Source organism: Heptranchias perlo, chromosome 12 (genome assembly GCF_035084215.1).
Source record: "Heptranchias perlo isolate sHepPer1 chromosome 12, sHepPer1.hap1, whole genome shotgun sequence".
NCBI classification, from domain to species: domain Eukaryota; kingdom Metazoa; phylum Chordata; class Chondrichthyes; order Hexanchiformes; family Hexanchidae; genus Heptranchias; species Heptranchias perlo.
In genome coordinates this window covers 36,215,508-36,227,736 of record NC_090336.1, presented here as the reverse complement: position 1 = coordinate 36,227,736, position 12,229 = coordinate 36,215,508, and the positions used below count along the sequence as shown (strand labels likewise).

General features: G+C 43.1%; 1 protein-coding gene across 1 annotated transcript in view; it reads right to left on the bottom strand.

Annotated features, from left to right (window-relative positions):
- Positions 1–6,171, bottom strand: part of swap70b (switching B cell complex subunit SWAP70b) — a 114,727-nt gene extending 108,556 nt beyond the window's left edge. The window contains exon 1 of the mRNA XM_067993976.1: positions 6,009–6,171. Coding sequence (XP_067850077.1) covers positions 6,009–6,104 — 96 coding nt within the window. The 5' untranslated portion in view covers positions 6,105–6,171. The remainder of the gene's footprint in view (positions 1–6,008) is intronic.
- Between the last annotated feature and the right edge of the window lie 6,058 nt (positions 6,172–12,229).

Below are 12,229 nucleotides of genomic sequence, written 5' to 3'. Positions count from 1 at the left end.
ACAGTGACCTTTATTGCGTGACGTACACAAAAGATGCCTGTTTAAGTTTAGTGTTTTGATAGTTTTAAATCAAGACCAGTAGAAAGGGTCTTTCAGCCAAGGAGAGTTTTGTTTGACCACCACAAATACATGTCCAAATTTTCTTTAATTTATTAGCACTATTTAAAGAGGAAGGCTTATCAGTTCCGCTTTAAAAGCCACTGAACAAGTGTTACTTTTAACATCCTTGATTTCGACTTCAAGATTTTTTTAAAAAACATCAATATTACTGGTGCACTGGCAAGAAAAGGTTAGTGCCGAAAGCACGAAGAAGCTGTACATAGCCCTCAACACAGGGCATTTTACAATCTTGTCCTTTCAATTCCTGCTAATTATTGCTCCTTCCATTCGGTTTCCACATCAGATTCCAGATCAGGTGGTCAACAATCACCATTTAAATAGTAAAACAGAGAGCAACTAAAAGAAAATAAAGAGATTCCTTTTGTAATTTTTTTAAAAAAAAAGAAACTGGAGGCAAGACTCCTTTTAGGATTTCCATTTAATTTTTCTTAAAAGTTCAACAGAAATTAGTTTAAACTGGTTAGAAACTTTAAAACGGCTCATGTTCAGTTTATGACCCGATAACCAATGACTTAAGTGTTCCAGGACCGTTGAGATGTTATTTCCCAACATTTGTTACTTCAGATGACAGTTTGGAATTAGCTCTCAAAAACACAGAGTCCTAACAGCACCGTACTACTGTACCACTTCACCTCTCATCCATTAGGAGTTAAAATATTCTCAATTTAATAATGTGCAGTATGCAGTGAGCATTATTAGTTGAGTACTAGATTTATAAATATGAACTTATATTCTGAACTTTTTAAAACCTCAATTATTTGCTTCCTATAATTTACTTTCTGTATTAAATGTTATTCCCTTTGTTGGCTTGCAATATACATCGAGAAAAACTAATACATTGATGTGGCAGGTCTAAACCAAAATTCTGGTAGGCAGGAGTCACTGGAATTTACGACAGGTAATTGTACTGAGTTTCAAGGTTGGATTAAACCTAAAACGAGTTGAATTCCAACCCTTAACACAAATATATTCAAGCTGATTTACATATGAGAAAACAACACCGGCATAACAAGATCGAATTCAGAGGCAGGTTTTACACCATCAATTCAGATTTATGGCTGTCCAATCTGGCAATGGATTTAAGACTGCCTCACTGCCCTCTTTGGCACAGTGGCATTGTACCACAGAACCAAAGAAGCTTACATCACAGTAGAAAATCATTTCACCCATCGGGGGTGATTTTAAACCCCAAGAACAGGTGGGTTGGGGACAGGTGGGAGTTGAAAATAGTTTTTTTTTGGGTTGCAACTGCAAAGTTTTCAGACTTTGCATTCCCAGTGGGAAGCCTATACTGACGTTAAACCCGGAAATAAAGCCGGGTTGCAGTCCCGACCCAAAAAACAACTATTTTCAACTCCCACCCACCCGTTCTTGGGGTTTAAAATCACCCCCATCTTGTCTGCCAGATCTTTTCTAGATAAATCCAAAACTAAAGCCCACTATCTTACTCTCTTCCCCATAGTTGTGTACCTTCTTCTGCATCAAATATTTATCTACTTTTCCCTTAAAAGAAACAATGGTCTCTGCCTCACCTCCTCCCTGCGGCACAGCATTCACTGTTCCAACAGCTCTCTGTGTAAAGAAATAATTCCTAATCTCTCTCCTCACTCTGTGATGACTTTAAATTGCTGATCCAACATTACTGACTCCCCAACCAGAAGAAATAGCCTTTCCTTACTCATCCTATCAAAACCCTTAATAAATTTTAAAAACCTCCAATACATCTTCTCTTAGTTGTTCCTTCTCCAGTGGAAATAGCTCCAGAATCTCAAGTCTCTCCTCATAACTATAGATTGCTATCCCTGGCATCATCCAAGCAAATCAACATCGTACACGCTCTATGGCTTTAAGGTCATTTCTGTAATGAGCCTCCCAAATCTGGCCTAACCATTGCCTTGTATAATTTTATCATTACTTCATTTCTCTTGTACTCTATGCCCCTATTTATAAATCGCAATTGGCCTTTTTATAACTTTATCGCCCGGATTCGCACTCTGAGAACTATGTATTTGAATACCTGGGTCTCCAGCATCTTTCCATTTAACGTATACTCCCATACTTTGTTTTCTCTCCCGAAATATAACTTACACTTTTCCACTTTAAATTATATCTGCCACCTGTCTACCCATTCCACTAACTTGTCTATGTCCCCCCCACCAAAGTCTTTCACAAAAAAATGTTGATATCATGCTTCCTTCCTCCAAGCCTAAATCATCTATATACAGAGAACAAAAGTGGACCCAACACTGGCCTCCAGGGTACACCATTTCCAATCCTTCTCCAATCAAAGAAACACCCATTAGCTATAACCCCACCCTACCAATCTTCCATCCATACATTTCCTCTTAACTCGTGGGTCTGAATTTTTGTTACAAGCCTCCTGAGACACATCTTATCGAATGCCTTCTGAAAACCAATATGGAGTACATCTACTGCATTCCCTTTATCCATATCTTTGGTCGCTTCTTCAAAAAACACAAATGTGTCAAACATGATTTGGTTTTAATAGATCCGTGCTGGCTACCACTGATTTAATACTGCATTTCTAAATGCTCAGTAAATTTATCTTAAATGTCCTTCAATAGTCCAGCATACATCTCCATCAGCATGCAATGACTTATCCACCTTGACTTCTTGTATTTTTTTCAAAACCAATTCCTTTTCTACAGTTGTCGAACAATTGTTCCACTTCATTAATTATTCTAAATGTCAGACTTAGGGTAAGAAATTAGCTCCAAATACTTTGTGGGCTGGCTGTCCTAAAATGGACGGCAGCTTATGTTTACAAGTATCTTGTATGAAATAGTGCTCGCATTACTTTAGTATTTATGCCTGCTGGCACTCACGGTATAGGCTCACATATGAAGAATGGTCAATTGGAAGCAGTAGCAGAAGGTTCCTATTATCTGTGGAATGGGACATCAGCGGAAAAAAATATGGACAGGAGGGGCAAATAAAATCTGCATGTGTCAATATGCAGTATTCAGGCAGTTAAAAATACTCAATAAAAACCTCAACTCAATTAATCCAAAAAGCTTCAAATTTTCCCAGCAAAACCAATGCACATTACTCACAGTACAGACCACCAAAGTTCAACAAATCCTCAACAATTTTCAAAAATGGTATTAATGGAATACCTGTCCGCCCCAAGGATACAAACAGGACAAAAATACTATTCCAACAGGAGTATACATTAAATGGAAAGATGCTGGAGAATAAGAGAGAATACTGGGTATTCTCTATGACTCAAATTATTTATCCAGAGCTTAGGTGAATCATGCGGGCCAGGATGTTTGAGGTTCGATCCTCAGCCTATGCTGAGTTAGCTGATCTCAGCGGCAGCAGTGCTACAATTGCTCTCCGTACCTGACTGCTATTGTGCGTGTGTATATGTGTGTTTGTGCTTGGCTGTGATTCTCCCCATGGGAGAACGTGTTTTTCAGCACTCGTGAACAGCACAGCCACTAAGATGAGGTACCAGAAGATAGAACGGTCACTCAAATGGACTTGCAGAGGGTTCCTTGTATGCGTGGAATGGTACATGAGCTGAAAAAGTATGGATAGGGGGAGCAAATAAAATCTGTATGTGTCAATATGTAGTATTGTCTCATTCTGTCTGATTGCCTTCCCTGGCACTGCTTATTCATTACTGTAGTTTGCTAGAGATTAAACATCAAGTTTAATAACAGGATATTCTTCCTTCCCCTCATTTCCAGCTGAAAGGCAATGGGCTTCTTTCACATTTAATTCCCCCCTAAAGGTAATGGCTTATACCAAGTCCTCCAGTACCTCACCAGAGTGGCTATTCTTCAGGTGCAAGTCAAGACCATGGACATTGGCAGGCTATTTGGCTGCATGACACATAACATGTGTTATGAGCCCAAACCTCAACATCCATGTGTGCCCTGTTCAGAAGGGGTCACTGAATAGTGATAAGAATCAAACTTGGCTGATTTTTCCCCTCCCCATCTTGGAAGGCACTGAAGCCAATTGTGGCACCTCAATGCCACGCTGAGATCAGCTAACTCAGCAAAGAGGGATGAAACCTGAAACCTTGTTACTCGTTATCATAGGAGAGGTGGGCTGGTTACAGTTATTAAAATTATAGAATGGAATTGGTTATTATATATCCTAAAAATTTCTAAAATATGCTATTTGGCAGAAGAGAAAGGAGATGGAATTAAGGGTGCAGTTATACTGCTCTATTCCCATTGATAAAAATGGTTTGGGGTTCACATATCAGGAGGCAATGTAGTGCGCAGAAACCCTTCGTTGTGAGACTCCCTTTAATGGGGTGGAATTCCCTGTGGGGGCATAATTGGGAAGTTACAACTGAAATTTGTGCAGCCATTTTGTCAAAAATCTATTTACACCCACATTTCCAACCATCTCATTAACATACACCAGAACACAAAAATGGGCGTAAACAATCGTGGTCCAAGGAAAACACCAAACTCTTACCATGTATTCCCTCTTTAAGAATGAAAATTAAAATTTCAAAGTCATCCACCATTTATGTAAGGAATCTTACAACACCAGGTTACAGTCCAACTGTTTTATTTGAAAATCACAAGCTTTCAGAGTGACTCACCTGACGAAGGAGAAAGCCTCTGAAAGCTTGTGATTTTCAAATAAAACAGTTGGACTATAACCTGGTGTTGTAAGATTCCTTACATTTGTCAACCCCAGTCCATCACCGGCATCTCCACATCACATCTATCATTTATGCACATTGGGCACAGCATGTTCAAAGAACCCACAATTAGGGAAAATTTTCCATTTTTAATGTAACTTAAACTAACTGCATTCAAAGAAACAGAAAATACAGTGAGGAAAAATCTATCAGGGTAATTTCAGTAAATTCCCATGTAGGGCTCTTCAGCTTGGGGGGGCGGTGCCATAACAAGAAGCTGAGACACATTCGGGCACAGGGATCGATAGACGGGTGTAAAAGAGTGAGGAAATCCAGCCGGAGATCCACGTCCTCGATCTTTCACGCCGGGTATTTACTTTACGCCCCGATTGCACGCGTCTCGGGGGGGGGGGGGAATTGGCAGGAAATTCCACCCTAAGAGGCAGTCTCACTCCAGCCTAAGGGTTGATCCAACACGTTCCTTGACGCCCCCTGTCAGCAATTAAACATATCGGCCAGCACTCGGAACACTGTAAATTATTGGGAACTCACCACCCTTAATGCACCTTAAACAGGAGACCATCCAAAAAGATGTGACTCCGCAAACGGGAAGACTGGCCAGGAAACCAGCCCGTTATTTGTTTTTAATTCTTGGCCCACAAAAAAAAAACCCACATCATTAAAGAGAGAACCCTGGTATAAAGCCGAAATAAATCTGTTAATCAGCTGTATTTTTTTTTAACAGAAAAACAAATCGGATTGGCGAATGGACTTTGAAAATAACTTCAAAGTGTTAAATCCTTTGAAAAGGCAGATTAAAGTTCCAGCTTTCAGCAAATAAAATTACTCAAAGATTTAGTCACTCGTGTAAGAACCTTGTGGTTTCAAATCCCATTTTTTGCATATTAGATCCCGAGATCCACAGCCAACGGAAATGGTGTTGAAACAGGTAAGATTAAAGGATCGAGTCTGGAGGAGCAGCCTGGAGCTCCCCGCCCGGGGACGGAGCAGCTGGAGTCTCGCAGCAGGCAACTCAACTCAACACAAACTCCACTCAACTCAACCTCCACTCCACTCCACTCCACTCAACTTCAAACTCAAAACAACTCCACTCCACTCAACTCAAACTCCGCTCAACTCAACTCGACTCGACTTCAAACTCAAAACAACTCCACTCAACCTCAGCTCAACTCGACTTCAAACTCAAACACAACACAAACTCCACTCAACTCAACACAAAGAGCCTCAAACTCGCCTTAAGTTGGGACTTGGACACTTTTCCACATTTGTCGACATCCAGAGCAGTGAACGCATGCCAGATAGCTTTCAGCAGCTCCTCTCGAAGCGCCATAGCCGCCTCTGATATCCCCCCCCGGGTTTCTCTCCTCTCCGCCGGCAGCCACCCTGAGACGTGACCCGCCCCTTCCGCACGTCAGTCACCGGCCGGGCTGGGCTCAGTTCACAGTCCCAGGCGGGGACTCCACCCACCAGAGATTGTCCACAAACGGCAAGGGGTGAATGGTCATTCCCAGGGCTGCGGCCGCTGTAAGAGGTACACGGCTTTAAAATCTAATAACAAAAGTAGAATTACACGCAGGTGGTAAGTCGTGGCAGAGGCAGGTTCAACTTTGGTAACGCTCGGAACTGCAAACATTAGGGAAATGTTAGGAGCCAATTTATCACAGCAGTAAAAAGTGTTTTTAAACATATGGGGCCCAATTTTCGAGCACTGGTGTATGTCAGTTGTAAATGGTTAAAAACTGGTGCAAATCTTGCCAGAATGGTAATATGATGTGGAGATGCCGGTGATGGACTGGGGTGTACAAATGTAAGGAATCTTACAACACCAGGTTATACAACACCAAATAAAACTGTTGGACTATAACCTGGTGTTGTAAGATTCCTCACAGAATGGTAATAGGCTAAAATCACTTAATTTTCCCAGCCAGGCAATGACCATCTCCAACAAGAGAGAGTCTAACCACCCACCTCACATTTAATGTAAGGAATCTTACAACACCAGGTTATAGTCCAACTATTTTATTTGAAAATCACAAGCTTTCGGAGGCTTTCTCCTTCGTCAGGTGCTCACCTGACGAAGGAGAAAGCCTCCGAAAGCTTGTGATTTTCAAATAAAAAAGTTGGACTATAACCTGGTGTTGTAAGATTCCTTACATTTGTCAACCCCAGTCCATCACCGGCATCTCCACATCATGGCTCACATTTAATGGCATTACCATCACTGAACCCGTCATCATCAACATCCTAGGGTCACCACTGATCAGAAAGTCAACTGAACCAGCCACATAAATGCCATTGCCACCAGAGCAGGTCAGAGGTTGAGTATTCTGTAACAAGTGGTTCACCTCCACAGCCTCTGCACCACCTACAAGGCACAAGTCAGACTTGTGATGAAACACTATCCACTTGCCTGGATGGGTGCAGCTACAACAAAACACAAGAAGCTCGACACGATCCAGAAAAAAAGCAGTTCACTTGATCCACACCTCATCCACTAGTCTAAATGTTCATCCCCTCCGTCACCAGCGTACCATGGCTGCAGTGTATACAGGATGCACTTCAACAACTCACCAAGGCTTCTTTGACAGCACCTCCCAAACCCACAAGCTCCGCCACTTAAAAGTACAAGGGCGGTAGATGCATGGGAACACCATCACCTCCAAGTCAGACACTATCCTGACTTGGACCTATATCGGCGTTCCTTCATCGTCGCTGGATCAAAATCCTGGCACTCCCTATCTAACAGCATTATGGGAGCACCTTCACCCCCACATAGTGCAGCGGTTAAAGGCCTACCACCACCTTCTCAAAGGAAACTAGGGATGGGCACAAATGCCAGCCTTGCCAGTGATGTCCAAGTCCTGAGAATGAATAAAAAAACACTTACATGATTATTCACAGCTTCAAGGGCACATCTGAATAGGCCTTATTTAATATAGGCCAATGGGGTGGCACTGGCCACCAAATGTGTAAGCACCCTAGGGTGCCACTAACAAAATAATGGGAGACCTATCCAAACTAAAGGTTACATAATTCCAGGTTTATGGTGGACACTGTATGCTTGTAGTTGACAGCCACCGGAAACATATCGGAGCTCTGAACATGGACAAGCAGATGGAGAGATGGTTCTCGGAGATCCTACACCTCCTGGACCTATATATAGTGGCTTTCACCAGGCGCAGGAAAAGACCCACCAGAAGGTGTTCCAACCTGTGTTTTCCTGTGCACCAGGTGACCAAAGATGAGCATGGTGAGGGACAAGTGGAACCAAAAATCGAGGAGCAACCCCCTCAAATAATTAAAAAGAGGCTGCAACCTCAGGCACTACATTATTAGATGTCTCATCCCAGCTGCAGAGCAAGCACACAACAGGACATTCCTGAAGTGGCTCAAGTAGTGGTTTGAAGCCACCATGCCATGCAACATTTTCCACCCTAGGTCCCCAGTGGTGTCAGGAAGGTTTCCAAAATAAAGAGCCTTCCACTGGTGGATATGCTCTTCCACATCAGGTGCATGACATTCCACCAGAAAGCATCCTGATGGAAGTGAGCGACAACAAAAAATACAGGAATTCATTTTGTGTAGAATGGAATGGCACTGACAGAATTTCCAAGAGTCAACTGAAGAGGTGAAGTACTTGACTCGGAGTTTGGGGTTTCGTGACATTGAGTGACTCCATCTGAAAGAGGGTGAAATTGGACAGATCTACACAATGGTCTTAGTCACTGCTATACAAGCAACAGAGCCAGGGCTTAAAATGGATTTATGTACATACATACGAACATACGAATTAAGAGCAGGAGTAGGCCATTCGGCCCCTCGAGCCTGCTCTGCCATTCGATAAGATCATGGCTGATCTGATTGCGACCTCAACCCTACTTTCCTGTCTACCTACTATAACCTTTGACTCCCTTGTTAATCAGGAATCTATCTAACTCAGCCTTAAAAATATTCAATGACCCTGCCTCCACCGCTCTCTGGGGAAGGGAGTTCCACAGACTCACAACCCTCTGAGAGAAAAAAATTCTCCTCATCTCCGTCTTAAATGGGAGACCCCTTATTTTTAAGCTGTGGCCCCAACTTCTAGTCTCTCCCAAAAAGGGAAACATCCTCTCAGCATCTACCCCTTCTAGTCCCCTCAGGATTTTATATGTTTCAATAATTTGATTTTGCAGAGGATATCAGCAGTGTGATGCACCCACTGCCAAGTCATCCAAGCAGTGAATGCCTCTGGAGAGAGCCAGCTAGCATTTCTGCTATCCAGCCTGACTCTAGTGACCTTCACAGCAAGGGCTTATCTTTCTCTCCCCCTGCTGGTGAAAGCTACCAATAAGGAGAGGTGGTTGCGTGGAGATAGCCTGGTGGTGGGACCAGACAATTGTGTTTAATTGAAATTTAAAGGGATGTGGACATTTAAAGGGAAGTGGCAGAATATGGGGAAAAAAATCCTGGCAGCCTTAGGAAAAGCTCAAAAGGCATTTCAACCCATTAGCAGCCATTGCCAAAGGTTTGAAGGGGGAGAGTGCTAAGGAGTGACAGGTAAAACTGAAGAGAAAGGAAACCCAAAATACAGGTATGGGTCTGCAGGCAAGTAATGGTGTAACCCAGCACTCAACCCCCTGTTTGATGGCTGCTGAATTGGAAGCAGTTGAAGAAGACTGGCACTGTTTATCAATCCATAGTACCGTCCCCATTGCAGCATGCCAGAAAGAGATGGAGGCAGGCTGAAGACTACAGTTAGCCATTACTGTCACTGGCTGTGCAAGTCCTGTGTTGCATGTTATTTATAGATATCTTTTCAGCAGATGCTGCAGGTGTGCATCTGCCTCTCTGCTGACCTGGAGTCTCTGAAGAGATTTCCCAGCAGTCATTGCCAGGAAGGCGCACCAATGCAACGCCTGTGTGTGTGGCTGGTTAAATGGTGGAAGCAATAATGTCACAAACACAGGAACAGTGGAAAATCAGACCGTGACGGCTTCTGCAGAATCTTTGTACTTGTAACAGCTTAACAATTCGTATCTGGCTTCATTTTGCCATTTGTTTTCTCGGTCCACCTTCAAAAAGATTGAAGATGCGTGTGCAAGACACGAATATCCAGTTCAGGTCACGAGTGGATACTATTGTTACACCACTGGGTTATGATATCGTATAAGTAAATATTAGTCAGTCGCTCCTGTAAGTGGATCTGAACGCCACTGAACCCAGGATGGTATCTACCAAAGTACCATGTTTGTAATAGGCACTTTAAAAACAAAACAGCTGAACTTCAAAAGCCACGTTCATATCCCTAATTACAACTTTGGAGAAGGCCTTGGCTTTTAAATTTCAAGTAACAGGAACTTCCCTAAATCTGCAGGAAGAAAGGGAACTGAAGGCTTACAGTCTTCATTCTCCTTCATCCCTGACCCCACTTTCACTTCACACCTACCCCGAGTGCTCAGCTGCCTAGGCCCTAAGCTCTGGAATTCCCTCCCTAAACTTCTCCGCGCCTCTCTCCTCCTTTAAGATGCTCTTTAAATCGCTCGTGTCAAATTTTGTTTGATAACACTCCTGTGGGACGTTTTACTACGTTAAAGGCACCATATAAATGCAAGCTGTTGTTGTTGCTTGTGCTTCTCAAACCCTTCTCATTCTTTCCTACTGATTTTGGGCCAGCAGCTGGAACAGGGATGAAAATGTGGAAAAATGTTGAATTGAAAATTAAAAAGGGGAATAATAAATAAACTTAAAGTTAAAGCTTACCGTAAGTATTTACCTGGAGAGAAAACAAGATGGTGGATACAATCTCCAAAAATATGCAGAAAGCTGGAGAACTGGAGTTGTTGAGGCTCCATCTGGTGGTTAAAGTGTGCAGCTGCAGGCACGATGGGGCCCTGTGGCACCGAGTACCTGCTCACTTAATGGGAAATCCTACTGAGGGGCCATCTAGAGCCATGTCAGAAATAATGATGCCCGTGCGATGTACATACAATTATAACATATTATGGGCTGCATACAGTCACACCACATCCCGACCAGAATGGAGATGATTCGGTAACTCCCCCATCAATCACGCCTGGAAACCGCACTGCTGTAAGTAAAATTGGGATGGATTTTATGCACATAATTTGTATTATGTAACTATCCTCCACTCACTGCATTTTGTTGGAGTTCCATTATAACTGTGGAAATAGGAATTTATTATCTTGAAAAGTTGACTGGAAATGCATCAGATGTAAGATTTTTAATATAGATAAATATTCAGTTTCATTATTGACTCAGCATCTCCATGAACCTGCATTACTGTTTCTGTGCACACGTAACACAGTGGTTTCAAACATCCGTAGGGAGTTGATTCCCTGCATAAATGCCAAGATGTGCCTCTGCTGCTGACCCCGCTGAAGGTCATGGTGTCAGCAGGGGGGGGGCCAAGAGAAGCAGGTCTTCCGAGGTGTGTGAACACATCTCTGCCATCCCCATCAAAGACCCCAGAAACACCCTAGCCGGCTGGAAGTGATGGTGCTGGATTCCTCCCCCAAAGAACAGCCTGCCTGCCTCAATTGACACCTTTCCAAAGAGAGAGGCTTCATCCCCCTCCAGAACAAATTCTGGGTTCCTCAACTTTGGTGGTCCAGGCCCTGACCCCAGCCGAGACCTCCAAGTGGGCCCCACTTTCACCTCTTGACCAAGTACATCTGGTACAACTATGCTGATTTTACGCCAGAGCCTAGGAGTGGAAAATCCAAATTTAGGGAGTCCCCGCCCCATTATGCCAATGGCCTTGTGGAACGGACAGAGGCTCCATCTTCCATAAGTCCATTCCAGAAACATTGCTACAAGTTGAGGTTGCGGCTATTCTGGCAGACTCTCCAGACTTACAGCAGGAGTCTGCGGGAGCAACCGTGGATCTTTGGGATCAATGATTCTGAAGTCCTATTTTCTCTGCAGTATTGAGTAAAAGTTACCGATTCTCTGAAGTTTTATGCAACAGGGTCATTTCAGGATGCCACTGGGGACATCAGTAATATTAGCCAATCAGCTGTTTATAAAGTAACAAAGTAACATACATGCTGGAGCAAGCCAGCTCATCCACTTCCCCATGGACAATCAAGGACCGCATGTCAGAGGACTGCAATTTTACAAGGACCCATAGATTCTACCTATGTGGTTATACATGCTCCTTGATCAATTCCATTATGTATGTCAACAGGAAATAATTCCACTCTCTGTAAGTCTAACTCATTTGGGAACAGCAGAACCATATCATGCAAACAAATGATGGCTTTCTTAGAAGATGCCATTAAGCCTTCATTTTAAAGTAATTCAACTTGCCAACACTCTTTGACCCAGAAAGGCAAGCCTCTGGGTGACTTGGGAGATCAAGGCTACCTCCCTATACTGCCATGGCTGATGACACCTGTACACTTTCCCAAGACATCAATTGAGCTTCACTATAACAAAATCCACCCGACAACA